Source organism: Gopherus flavomarginatus, chromosome 2 (genome assembly GCF_025201925.1).
Source record: "Gopherus flavomarginatus isolate rGopFla2 chromosome 2, rGopFla2.mat.asm, whole genome shotgun sequence".
In the NCBI taxonomy this organism is placed as follows: Eukaryota; Metazoa; Chordata; order Testudines; family Testudinidae; genus Gopherus; species Gopherus flavomarginatus.
The window spans coordinates 210,333,737-210,348,690 of record NC_066618.1 but is presented as its reverse complement, the minus strand read 5'-3'; the positions used below and the strand labels follow the sequence as shown (position 1 = coordinate 210,348,690).

At 37.5% G+C, this 14,954-nt stretch overlaps 1 protein-coding gene across 7 annotated transcripts in view; it reads left to right on the top strand.

Annotated features, from left to right (window-relative positions):
• Window positions 1–14,954, top strand: part of PTPRM (protein tyrosine phosphatase receptor type M) — a 729,462-nt gene that overhangs the window by 499,628 nt on the left and 214,880 nt on the right. For 3 of the 7 annotated variants that reach the window (XM_050942099.1, XM_050942096.1, XM_050942095.1), the window contains one exon: window positions 824–853. The exons of the other annotated variants lie outside the window; for them this stretch is intronic. In XM_050942099.1, coding sequence (XP_050798056.1) covers window positions 824–853 — 30 coding nt within the window. The remainder of the gene's footprint in view (window positions 1–823; window positions 854–14,954) is intronic. 7 annotated transcript variants of the gene reach the window in all.

Genomic DNA, 14,954 nt, shown 5'->3' with positions numbered 1-14,954 from the left:
CAGTCTGGCGATGGATTCTGTCTTCACACCACCAGTAAATCTCCACTGTGATCCCTGAATATAGTCCTTTTGCTTGGGGAAGGAGTGAATTTCACTCTTTGTGAAGTAATATAGCCAAGGTTATAAGAGTAATTCTGACACAAAGGGGCAAGGAAGTTATTTCATTTTTTTCTGCAATGAAATGCCTAATGAAAAGTGGAATCATACTTTGACAGTTTATTTGGCTTTCTGGCAACGAGCTTTGGGTGACAAGCTAGGCTAATCATATCCATGGTAGGCTAAGTTTTAAGGTCTCTAAGGAATGAGAGCAACTAGAAAGAGCCTCCAAAAAAACTCCACAGTACTCTGATGGGAAGAGAAGCTACTTTATAAGCATTCTAAGACTTTTCATTCCTAAACATCTAACTAATGCAGTAGAGATGCCATGTCCTTCCTAAACCAGTTAATACAATGTGAAATAAAAGCATGTTTAGCACCTTACGTGTGTGTGTGTGTCTGTGTATGTATTATATGATGTATATAATACATAACTATTAGGTATCTAATATGTTACTTAGCTGTTACTCTTGTTTTAAACTGTCAAATTTAACATTTCAGTGTGGTATTATGTATTTGATTACTTAAAATTTTATGTAGATTTATGTCATATCTGGAATGGAGAGATATTGCATGATGTGCCTGAGATGCATTTGTACTACCTTTCATTTGTGTCACCACTTCTGGTCTCAGTTCATCTTGATTTTTCACACATTAATATTTGGCTTTTCTTTCCTTCCATTTCATCTTTTCCACCACTGCCTAAATCCTTCCACCATCATGGCAGAAGAAGCTATCACTCCTACACTTATTACCTGTAAGTAACTTCTTTGTGCATCATCAGAGACATGCTTTCTGCCATGTTGTTCCATGCGTGCATAGTGAATCCTAATGATCGAACTTCCTTTGTGAAACTCAAACACTTTGAAGTTTTACAGTGCTAAAAACAACATGGTTAATAATTTCATGTCATTTTTACCAATTTGACATTTTCTTATGGTTTTCTTTGCCTCATACTGTGTGTTTCAGTATTTTTGAATACAATAATGTGATGATTTTTTTAAATTGAAAAATAGCGGTAGGCATCATAAATCTCACTGGCATTTTACAAATATTTTTGGAAGACAAATTCCTTTTAGGACTGATTTAGGGTTTTCCTTCTCATTTGTTCTGCTCAAAATATTACGATGTTTGGACATGTGTACAAGGATTTGCATCCATTTGCTCTGCAGATTTTTCTTTTATTTCATAAATAAAGATGGTGTTTAAATGTCATAAGTCGCCATTCTTTGAGTGGATCTAAAAGGCACAATACTGATTTAAAAGGAAGTATATGAGCTTCAGGAAGTCTGTGGGCCTGAAGAAAAATAGTTTTCTGTATATAAAGAAATCAAGTGTTTTGATGAAGTCTTTAATAGTGTAATCACATAATACTTTTTTTTCACAGGACCCCTGTTTCATTTATTGCACCCAATGAATGGTGAATGAGATGAGGTTGTGCAGTGGATGAGGCTATGGCCTGTAGGAATCTTGCCTCATTCTCAGCAGAGGTTGAAAGGTGTATGTATCGATTGAACCAGAGGGCAGTTGGATGGTCTGGTTATTAAGGCATAGGTTAAGACTCAAGAGACTGGATTCTATCCACAGATGTGTCACAGACTTCCTGTGTGATCCTGGGCAAGTTGCTTAAACCATCATTTTTGGAGACTGTCAATAAATCTCTGTTTTTCAGGTACCCAATCTGAGACATGTGGGGCCTGATTTTCAAAAGTGCTCGACACTCAGCACTCAGATTGAAATGAAGTACCCAACTCAGATTGAAATGAAGTACCCTTTGAAAAAAGCCTTAGGGGTCTGAAGCTGGGCACTCACTGAAGCACCCAAAATTAGTGGACTCTTTAGCAAATTTTGGCCTAAATCTCTCTCTGCCTCAGCTCTCGATCTGTAAAATGGGAATAAAAATAATACTTTCTATCTCACAGGAGAGTTTTGAAAATAAATGTATAAGTATTTGTAAGATATTCAGATATTACAGAGATGAGCACAATAGAAGAGTTCATGGGGAAATAAAAAAAAATCTGTATTCGATGCATGGTGGGGGATTATGCAACGAATTTCGAGGACAGAGAAAAATGCTGACCTGCTACTTCATTCACTGAGCATCCTGTACATTAATGGATGAAGGGGACTTGTGCTTAAAGTACTATGTAACTATGTAATTAAAGATTGTATCATAATACACACAAATTGCATAGGTAACCTTAATTCTGTCATTTCCTAACTTCCAAATGCTTTACTTCGCAATCCTAATTACAATCTTTCAACAGTTTTTGTTATGAAAATAAGCACAGTTGTGATGTATAGTGTATATAGTATAGATTTAATACACACATATGTATACTTGGGTTTACAAGTGTATATGAATTACTTAAAACAGGGATTAAAGATGGGACAGACCTCTCTCAAAGTTTGTAAGCCAAAATTATTACTTATTATTTTTCTTCTAAGTGTGCTAGGCCCTTCACAAAAGGCACACAAGAGATACATTGCTATCCCAAAGATTTTACAAGCCCTGATCCTGTAACTGGACCCACACAGGCAGACCCTTTGCCTACGTAGCTCCAATTACAGGATAAGGACAAGCGAGGATGCAATATACACACAAAGGGACAATATGGATACAAAATTGGGTGATCAGCTTAGCCATATTTTTGTCATGATTGTTCGTATATTTGCTTGTAATCCGCAAATGTAGGTAGACTCTGCTGCTGAAGTCTGTTTTTAGACTTTAGAAAATGTTGACTTTGAAGTTGCCCATGTAAGACCTAGTTTCCTGCCATGTTATTTTCTTTTATGTTCATATGCAGTACAGAAAAGTAAGTATAGAAAAGTGGGCACTGGGAAAGGACCAAATTCTACACTGCTTTACAGCATACGTAACTCCCACTGAAATCAGTGAGTTGCAAGTCAGTACAGAATTTATGCCATTTTTCTTAACTGATCTAGGAAAGTGTAAGTAAATAAAGATTTTAGCACATTATTTATAAGAGTCCCTGAAGAATCTGGGTTGAAGTGTGGTGCCATCCTTAATTTATCATCAGTATTCTGGGTATCATATTAAAGTTTACTGATTAGACATTGCAAGCATAGGATGTGGCATCCAGCCAGTTACATCATCCAGGAACCTATGTACTAAAATAGATATCATTGTCTTGCATGCAGCAAAGCTTCCTAATGTGCTCTCTCTTCCTAATGGCCTGCCACCTCTAAAACCATTCTAATATTTTTTTAAAATTGGCTGACAGCTTGCACTGCTGCTGGATCGTCAGAGGTGTTAGCTACAGCTGTGCATATTTGAAACACAACTGTATCATTTTATCTTGTATTTGTAGGTGGCCAGTCAAGAGATGTCACACAGGAAGGAGTTGAGCACTGCCATTAATAATAATCTTTCTCCATAATAGGCTTTGGTGCTTATGCTAGAAACATTCCTCCCGTTATTCCCTTCGCCAAGTCACTATTGTATTCTATACCATTCACCACAATCAGGGAGCAGATTGTTTGGGCTGGAAGCGGGTAGATAAGTCTGTGTCCGTTTCTTTGTTCATAAGTTTATAGAAAATTCTGTAATAGTTAACTTTGCAGTAGTTCCCTGGACTTAACTGTTTATTCCATGTGGGAGAAGTAAGAATAGATAAGCTGCCGTTTGTGATGTACATGTGTAATGACTAGTTTCCTCAAGATGACAACCAGCACAGACATAATTCTGTGTTCTCCTGACATGTTTTGATGGACAGAACCCCAATGACATTGGTGAGAGCAGTAAAATTACATTAGTAGCTTATTATGTAACTCCAGTTTAGCTTATGAACTAGAAAAGCCTGTGGATCACAAGTCCCATTTCTCTGGCCATAACCATTAACTTTTTTTAAGTCTTTTATTTTGTTTGATATTAAACCAAGGCCATAACTATCCTTTGAGCTTAGCAATAGTGTCCAGAAGCCAGAATAACTGCACTGATGCAAACCCCAGCAGTAGATAAGAAAAACTGTTGAGTTTGCCCTAGTTTCTGGCTACTGGCTGATTAAGTGGGCATATTCTCAAATATAGATGAGGTCTGAGTTTGAGGACAGACTAGTAACTCATTGCACTAACTAACTGCAATGAGATAGGAACATATAACATCACCAGGTAGCCACACATAAACTGTGTTCAAAATTCAAATGGCAGGGTTGCAAAGGTAACGTTTCTTGTTGCTGCTGTTCGCTAGGTTGAGATTAATATCTGAGATGATTTGTTGTGAAGGTGATTTAAAATTTAAATATTTCCTCAATATAATTGCAAAGAACTGGATGGTTGGGGTTTTTTTGGTTTCTTGCTAAGAACTGTGCCTTATCACAAGTCATTTGTGATATTGTAGGTTAATGGAAATAAAATATTTTCCCAATGTGCCTAAAAATGCAAATCATTCCGGGCTTTTGATATTAGGCCAGTAATTTCCAGCTGATGAGACATGACCTAAAAATGAATTGCAAGGGTTGAAAACAAAATATCAAACAAACAAAAAAGAAGCAATATTAACACCTCCAAGAATTCAAAAATCAGAAGTCAAACCTCCCCCCAAATAGTGAGATTTAAAAAACAATAGATGTTTGGTTCTTTATTTGCCTTTTTTTTTTTGTTCAACCTTTATAGTTCACATTGTCAATGTTTTTTTCTGCAACCATCAGGGCTAGAAATTTACTTTAAAATAAAAGCTAATATTCTCATGTAATCCCATAAATGCAGGAGTTGGGACTTTAGGAAAAACCCCAACTATTGTGAGACCCAAATAAAATCATGGGAGGAGTGGGCATCACTGGCTGCTTCTAAATCCCATGGGCAGTAGGTCCCATCAGGGATAAGTAAAGGAGAGAGAAAGAGAAGTTCTCTTCCCTTTTCCTGCAGCCTAGCATTGCTACATCTCTTCCCCTTCCCATCTGCCTACATGGTGCTCAGCCCTAGAGAAAGAGGCACTTTCCCCATAGCTAAACATTGTATGAGAAAGCGGGCAAGAGGGAAGAGAACTCAATTTCCCCACATTGGGCTGGCCAACTCCTACTAAGAGCAGCACAACTCTCACCAGCCCAGTACCTAGCAACGTTCTGCACCATGCGTACACCCAGTGCACACCTTACAAATCCTCCGTCCCCAGAAACTCTCCACCTAGAACCCAAAACCAATCACAGTGTGTTTTAATTATTTTAATCACACAATTCTTTACCATTGGCACTGGCCACTGTGGTGACATGATACTGTACTAGATGGACCACAAATCTGGTCCAACATGAGAATTCCTGTGTTCCAAAAATAGTTCTGTATCTTTGCCCTGATAGTCTTGTTTGGCTCAGAGATGTCAAAACTACTCACCTGTAAAAATTCAACTTCTTCACTCACTCTCAAAAGCATTAGTAATAGTTAATAAAAACATATGAAAATCACACCTTCCCACTCATAAAAGTAGCACAATAAAGGGCTCCACTAAGACACAATTGTCCTCTGTTGCCTATTTGAGCTCCATAGCCCAGGAGGTTGTTTCTTATTGAGAAGGTTCAAAATATCCCCTCTCTGCCATATTTAAATGCTGGATTTAGGCCTTCTGCATGAGACCTCTGTACAGAATCCAAATCTGTGACTCTTCCTAAACCTATCATGACTTTCACAGTATCTGATGGCACAAAAGACAAAAACAGTTGACAGAAGACCTTATAATCTGCAGTATTAAAATATCCAAAATGTGGCACTTAAGATCTTGGGAATGACATGAGGCAACTTACTGAGCATTTTAGGAATTGTACAGTGGTCACACTTAAAATCTTCCATTTATGTAGAAAATGTCTATTGATGCTGGAGTCAGTTCTATATTCCCATCCTCAGTCACACATTGGAGTTGCTCCTAGAACTCCAGCTGGCTGCAAATTCCCAGGTGAAGGAGAGAATTAGAAACAAAAATACTGGAGTGTGGGAGGAACTTACATGAGCTAGCATCCCTCTAACTAGCTATAAAACTTGTTCCAGAGAAAAGAGCTTTTGGAAGAAATTATCTCCTGAGGTTAGAAGAACATGAATGTGTTGAGCTGACCATTAGATCTGTTACATCAGTTGTATATTTACAGTGTCCGCTTAGAACCCCTGAAAGATACCATACAAAGTTTATAGATATTGAAGTTTGATTCTTTAATGACATCTCTGTAGCCACAAAAAATGTGATCAGTATCAGAGGGGTAGCCGTGTTAGTCTGGATCTGTAAAAGCAGCAGAGAGTCCTGTGGCACCGTATAGACTAACAGACATTTTGGGGCATGAGCTTTTGTGGGTGCCACAGGACTCTTTGCTGCTTTTACAAAAAATGTGATGTGTGTGGTCCGTGAAATCATCAGAATCCTGTCTTGCAAGCTAGTCTTTCAGGATTTAGGGATGTTGTCCCATAAATTTTGGTGCAGATGGCCACAGATGTCTATAATGACATAAATTGACATCTTTGCTGAATCAACAGTGTCCACAATAACAAATTAACATGTTTAAGAAAATCCTTATGCCTACTACACAGAAAAAATACACGCTGCTGGGCTATTTGCTGTGTGTTTCTATACAGAGGCACAATATCTACTTTAAATGCAGATAATATGAAATCCCAAAACTAATATGTTTTTGTAAATTAAAAAATCACACGAGTCTTCCTTCCTCTTTATATATATATACACCTCTACCCCGATATAACGCTGTCCTCAGGAGCCAAAAAATCTTACTGTATTATAGGTGAAACTGCATTATATCGAACTTGCTTTGATCTACCAGAGTGCGCAGCCCTGCCTTCTTCACCCCCCCCACCGCCCCGAGCACCGCTTTACCGCATTATATCCGAATTCATGTTATATCGGGTCACGTTATATCAGGGTAGAGGTGTATTTTTTCCTTCTGCTAATTCACGGCTTCTTCACCATTCCCCCAATCAAATAATTGGCTTGTTTTACAGCCACAGATTACATACATGTTCCCACACAGAAAATATACACAAAAGAACCAACCAAATGCCATTTAAAATTCAGAATACTATTAAATAAAAGTTTGGTTTTTTTAAGATCTTTCTGAATTTTTTAGCAAGTTTTCTCACCCAGAGCCACGGTTAGACAAATTGAAATAATTTTTATAAAGTGATTCAGAGTTCAGATCACAAAATGAGTTGACTTGGATGAATAACTTTGCTTTAGGTCATCTTTTCCAGGGAACCTTTAGATTCATACTCTAAACTTACCCCTTTTACGTCAACAGGTAAGTGGGCACTGCCATTTTCTGGAGGTACTCCTCCAGGCTACCAAAGTATTTTAGCCCAGTTCTCTTGAATGTGAAACCTTAATCTGCAGTGTGCTAGATTTTTGTTGTACTACAAAGAGAGTGAGAATTGATATCAGAGTTGATTGATTGCTGTGCTGGTCACACAATTGCATTTAGTTACAATCGGTGCTCCCTCAGTGTCAAGCAGTAAATTTTCAGATGAGTTGAAGGTGGATTTTTTTCCTCTTCTTAAAGAGCCAGTCTCAATTTACATGTATTATTTTTGTATGCATCACATATTTAGAAGCTAAACTACAGTAGTATGTTGATAGCAAAGGGACTTTGAAGTCTATATCATTTGTTCTCTCTTCATTAATGAAAGATTAGTCATGTCTTTCAATCCAAACTAATATACAGATTTGAGTTGGTTTCTGAGTCATATACAAGAGACATCTGACACTCTATAGCTTGATGCTAAAAGACAATTTAATTACACTAAAAGGGCAGATGAAATACTCTATCTTTTTATTTGGGGTGGGTGTGAGGGGAGAGCGGATCTTCCCTCTATGTGATGGACAACTCATCTCTGTTTCAGTGCCTGTGTTTCCTTCTTATAACTGAACTTGGCTCAATCAGTGTGGGCCTTGTTCACTGTAAAGGTGTGGAAGAAAGGACTAAATACATACTTCACTGTTGCTGCTGGTGTTCAGAGTTTGCTAAGACTTTTGGTTCCCAAATCAATCACACTTAGATACAACAGCAGTCAGTCTGGGCAGAGCAGCTTTGCCACAAAATATACCAATATTTTGTTGAATAGAACCTTAAAAGAGGACATTATACGCTGAATAATATTCATTCACTTTCCTCAAGGCTAAAATAGAAACACCTTTAAGGTAAAAAGGACAATAGACTATTTCATGCCTTTCTGTCTCTGACATCTCATTCTGGATTCACAGATAACTAAAGCACAACTTTAAAATCTTTCACTGCAAATCTCAACAGTGCTTAGCAATTTTTTTTCCTGTTAAGTATTGGTGTTTACTGTCTAAGAAGGGTAATGTCCTTGAAAACAGGTGCTCCTTAATCTCATAATATTCTACAACACTGATGCTATAAATGTCTTAACACCAACTAGGCTATACTGCATAGTAAAACCACAATTTGCTAAGTAACTTTTGTTGCTTAAGGACTGTAGTTTTCTAAAAGATGGAGTTGTTAGTTTGCAGGGTGATTTAATGAAATATCAAACCAAGTGCCATCAGGTGTCTGCTGAGTAGGACAATGAGGTAAATGTTGCTTTGTGTGCAACTGAGACTTCTATATAAAAAAAAATAAAATGAAAAGTTGGGGGGAAGTAATATTGTGAAATCAGCCTAAAACTTTTTTGTTAATATACCATAGATTTAGTCTCTTGTATTGTACAGCAAAGAGCAGCTATAACATGATGTTGCTGTCTCTTGAATGATGTCAGAATAGGGCACTAAGTTTCTTTAGTCATTAGTATTGTATTAGCTTTCCTGAGTAATTATATTTTTGTTTGAACTTTTTAGTCTTTAATCCGTTAAATACCCCTTGAATCCCATAAATGATGCTTTGGCTGAAATACTTTTATTTGACTGTATCAGCAGGGGTTATGACTAGATTAATGATAATCTGTCTAAAGGTAGCATCTGTCAGTATTCTCTCATTTCCTCAAGGAAAATCTTCTTGGCATTAAGAGTTTGCACATTCCCCCCCCCCCCGCTTCTTTTCCACTTTTCTTCCTTGAGCAGCTTCTCTACCATAATGCAACTGAAAAGGATACAGTGCTACTGCAAGACCCTCAGTGAAGGACAAGGGCCATTTGCTTTGAATGGCATGCACTTTCTATTTTTATCTCTTTCAATTTTCTTTGCTATTGTTCTCCTGCGATGAAATGTCTTACTTGGACATTGGAGAATTTAAAAAATGCTTCAGTCACCCTCATCTGCTGCTTTCACAACAGTTGTGCTAATTTGTCATGCTGACCCTCTGCTTCCATTGTGAGCAGATACTTTAAGATTCTGCCATTAGTGAACAATTTTCTTGCACGGTTCAAGAAAATGGCCCAAACTTATCCAAAGCGGAACGTTAGTGAAGTCAGTGGGGAAGTACTTCATAGATGGAACTGGCCAAATTACCGTTCGCAAGAACTAAGCAGGCAGGCAGAGTGGAAGGATAGTATGAGGTGGTCACAAATCAAAACACAACTTTGTAAGTCTTACCTGCCTTGACAAAGTGCCCCAATAAAAAAAAGAAATAATTTTGCATGAATTATCATGGCTGTTGGAAGCAAGCTTATTTTTCAGTTGTGATATACAAGGAGAGTGAAATTATCAAATACTTTATTTTACTGCTGATTGCAAATAAGCTACAGAAAGAAATTCAAATTACTGTCAGAAGAATCTTACATAGTTCTGGTTAGTTCTTGTGCCAACCCAACGGCAGCAATGATCCAAATAAAAGGAGCCAGTATCTGGAGTAGAGGAGAATCTTATAGAGCTTATGCCAGATAAAACCTACTACTATCCGTGCTGAGCCGTAAAGCATATAAAGAAGCCAATTTATTTTTTTTTAGTGACTGAAACTCAGGATGGCTTCTGTTGAGATTTCTCACACTAATTCTAAATTCTGAGATACAACAAAGTCAGATGTTGGGCCATGTGCTAAGGTGTTCCTAAGCTACACTCAGCGCACCTATGGGAGGGGATAATTTCTCCCACTCTTTCTGGTTCTCTAATCTTAGGGGCACAAGTCAGAACAGCCTTGGGGTTACTCTAACTTGTCTGAAAGAGACTCAGTACACCAGAAGAAATAATTCTCTAGTCATGCACTTTACACAGGTTGGGGGATGGGAGGAGCATGTGGTTAGTGCCATTTAAGCTTGTTTAAGACCACTCAGAGATTAACCTTGCAAAGTGTTGCCAGGCAGTACAAGCAGCCAGAGTAGGGACAATGCATCTAGCCCACTGTGTTAATGCTTATAAGAATATGCTTATCAGTTACAGTACGTAGCCAGTTAGGATAGATTTGCATTTAAAGTCTTTGTTCACCTACTACAAACATTTCCTAGATTATTCAATATGCACACAGCAATAAGATTATCATCATTTTTAGGCCCAATTTTGCCTCAGTGTTGGTGGGAGTTTGGCCTTCAAAAGGACTGCAGGATGATGGCCTGTAATATTTTAAAAGGATCTAAATAAAGGACATTTATTTAGATCATAAAATGTTGGAGGCAAGGACTGTTACGTGTGTACAATGGGGCCCTGATCCTTAACAGGGACATCTAGTTGCTATCACAATACCAGTTCTGCTGTTACTACTAACAATGAGACATCGTGGACAGTATTTTAATATTCTATATTCTACAAATTATACACCAATTAAAAAAAAAAAGTAAAGTGAAGGTCCAGCGAGGGAAACCAGCTCTTGTTGCCTATAGAAACTGAACAAATGCTCCCAGCAGGAATATACTTAGATGTACATTGAATAAACTCTACCTCTCTTTTGTTGGATTTAGAACAGTAATACTCCAGTAAGACTGGAGTACTGTACATTGGTTAAATGTTCTTTGCAAGTATCACTGTCCATCTACAAACGAAATTACTTTGTGTTCTAATTTACCTTTAAACCCTACCTTTGTCTCCCTTTTTTCTCCAGCTTTTTTTCTCTTTCACCACAAGTTCCACCCTCCTAGTCTGCAATATTCTAGTTTCCTGCACCCTATCTTGTTGACTTCGTCCCTTTTCATCTTCTCTCCTCGCTGTCTCCTTCCTCCCTCTTCCTTCTCTTTAGCTGCTCTTTCCTTGGGCTCCTTTCCCTCTTCCTGCAATCACTGTCATGTTTATTCTGATTGGAAAATATTATCTTCAAACCTACCTCCTTCTCTTACTTCCATCCTTTCCCCTGCTGCCCTTTGTCTCCAGAGTCTTAGGTATGTAATCTGCTAGTGCATCTTCCACTTCCTTCCCTCCAACTCTTTCCTTGAGCCCTTCCAAATTGACCTGTGTCTAAACATGACATCCAGGAAAAAAAGGACTAACTACTTCTTCCCATGTTGGAAGCACATTGTGCTAGGCACTGTACACACACACAGAGTGTGTGTGCCCCAAAGAACTTTCAGTCTGAAAACACAGGTAAATAGCTGGAATAAGTAATTACTAATATTCCAGTTTTGCAGGTGGCTACTGAGGTACAAAGAAATTAAATTACTTGTCCCAGGTCACATAAGAAACTTGGAGCAGAACTGGGAATTGAAACCAAGTCTTCCAAATTCAAAACCTCATCCCTTTAGCCACAAGATCACCTTTCCTCTCCCCTTATTCTTTCTGACCTCTCTCTACTATAGCTTTTTGTAACAAAAGAGGCTATTTAAAAGAGCATTAAAGTGGAAGGAAAATATTTTACTTCAAACAATGACTTGGGGAATGTAATTATTTTTACTATATACTGTTGAATGTCATATACTAATTTTTAATAAAGGAGAGTCTCTATTGGGTAGGTACTGCTAAGAATATATCTAAAACCTAGAAAAGCAAGATGATATTCAATGAATGCCACATCTGTGTACACTCGGTTTACTCCCAATGGTTTACTCCTAACATGTATGAGATTAGTGTGTAATATATGTACTGTGGACCAAATTTGCACTTGCAGACATGAAGCATTTCTCTTTGCCCTCTATATATACATGTAGAGAAAACTGCCTGGGGAAGGGGGAAGGGAATTCACCCTGAAAAATGCCAGGGGCCAGTGCTACTACCATTCTCCCACAGATTCTATTATGGGAGGTACAACTGTTAATTCTGACTGAGGATTTTAGAGCCCACCAATGCCTAGACTACTTCTCTATGGTGAAATCAGCTCCCTTTGGCCTCCTATTTACTTCAGTGGGAGCCTTGCCCAGATAGGGAGACTTAGTTACTGTCACATCCTGCTTACAGGAGGTATAATGTTTGCTGATTATATTATATGAACCATTATAATATTGCACCTGCCTTCTCCAGAGTAATAACAAGGACTTGTGTCTCCAATGCATTGAGTCCATCAATTTTCATTACCTATGTAAAAGAAACCTGTAAGATATCTACAGATAAAAATATTTATCGCCTCACATTTTTTGTATCATGTTCTCATCTATTGGCTTGTATTGATAAGCATTTAAAAGAAAAAAGAAAAAAATTAAGAAATCTATTTATAAATGATTTTTACTTCCTTGACTGACTTTAACTTTTTCCCCATTCAAATTGGTAGAAGGAATAGTCCTCAGAGAATAATACTTTATCAGAACATTTCATATGTTAAAGTTAAGGGAATTTTGAGCTATGGTATTTATGAGTTAAAACCATAAAATTTTCTTAGTGGGAAAAGGTGAGCTTATATTTTTTCCATCTTTGCCCACTGAAAGCAGTTAAAGGAACTTTGCTCATATTTTCAAATATATTCACCTCTGAGTTGAAACCAATCATGGACAATTTTGACTCCAAAACGGAGAGTTTTTCAGTTTAAGACACTGAAATAGGGATTATAATGAAAGCTCTGATGAAATGTTAACTATAACAAGTACAATCAAGAGTCCTGTAATATATGTTTACATCTGTTAGAGAAAAACAATGCCCACCTATTGAGAATAACTTTCTATATTATGTCAAGTATCAGAAGGGTAGCCATGTTAGTCTGGATCTGTAAAAGCAGCAAAGAGTCCTGTGGCACCTTGTAGGCTAACAGACGTATTGGAGCATGAGCTTTCGTGGATGAATACCCACTTCGTCGGATGCATGTATTCACCCACGAAAGCTCATGCTCCAATACATCTGTTAGTCTATAAGATGCCACAGGACTCTTTGCTGCTTTCTATATTATGATTGCCTGTTGTTTGAATCATAACCTTCGTTATTTCTTTTATTCAAGAGAAAGGCATTAAACCCAAATACTTCCTGAATGTGCCTGTTGTGTGAAAGCTTTAATTAAATCTACAAGTAAAGCTTTAAAAGAACAAGAATCAAATTAATTGCAACAAGGGCCACGCATTTGTTTCAGTGACAGTCCTTTGCGCTTCAGAGAAAAGGCAATCTGCGTACCCTTATCTGAATTAGTAAACTCAATATCACTTTTCATTAGGATGGTAGGTCATTGTCATGTGTTTTCCATCTGACACTGTTTACATGTTAATGGCCTCACAAATAGTCTGTTTCAACTACTTTTTGATAAGATTCCAAAGCTGTAAATCCATGAAGTGGAATAACTGTCTTCTGCTTTCTGCACCATTGGGTTTTGTGAGTTCTTCTCTAGATTGAGCTTCATAATTAGGCAGCAGCATAATTAAGGCAAATTCAATAATGCAAATAGGGCAAAAGGATTTATAGCTGATTATAGTTGTTATGCCATACTTGAGATTAATTAATTTATAAGCATCATTATTTGACTTTTCAATGATGCACAGTCTAAAAGTAGAAAATATTAGTTCTTAAGAAAAATTTCATAGCTAAAGTTGGTGAGTGCTGGCTTATTTAGAAAATAATGGAGAACCCGTATACATTTCCAGACAAAGGTTCAATAGAACATGCTGCTTTAGTTGTTTAGTGTATGATGGCTTTGAATCACAACCTGATCATGATGTGTGTGTGTGTGTGTTTTCCCCCAGTATAACGTAATCATCATGCTACCTAAAGTCTTATCCTTAAAAGGAAATGTCATATTTACATCCAATAATTTGACTAGACAAAGGAAAGCTTTACTGCCTTAAAATCTTGGAGTATTAAAACCTAGCTCAAATGAGTAAAACAAATTGAGCAGGAGAACTTAGATCTGATGACCTAAAAATACCTAAAATGAGGGTCTATTCCTGCACCCATGCTAAAGTATTTTCAGAAAGGCGCTAAGTGCTTTGAATGCCCATTAATTTTAGTTGGGGATCAAGGCTACTCAGCATCTTACAGTATCTGGTCCCAAGTTAGTGTGGCTCAGCCATACTGAAAAGAGAAGTATTTGGAAGCCTGTTTTGCACTGGTCTCTAACAGGATATAATTAGTATGGCAAGACTTACATTTTATGGCTGTCCCTGTAGAAGCCTTGGGACAGGCAGAGAGTAATGGTTTCTATTTTTCTTGTTCACCTAATATGCAAAACAAGTTTAACTATGTACTGTCCCGTCCATTCTACTGCATATTCTTGTACTTGCTTTTCACTTGCTGGTTACTGAAGGTTAAAATACAGGAATCCATCCTTTCCGTGTCTATTTAGCGGCAGACATACAGTGTGTACAGTCCACTGTAAAATGGAGTCAGATATTAATGATACTGTCAATTGGATAGAATTGCTGGGGCTCTCCAAAAAGCAAATGATGGAAGATTAAAGTCTGAGGGACTCTGAATTTCCTTTCAGCACAGCAGAACATTAATAAATCACTGTTTTGGGATATGCAATGAATTTCCTCTTATACTGCATTTTATACAAACAAATATGGTTGCAGATTGTGTATGAGCAGGATGTACATTTGATTTTATTGTGTAAGTTAACATTGCTTTTATTCCATGTATTTAAACATTAAAAATCATCCACAGCTAGATTGTGCAGGCGGAGAGG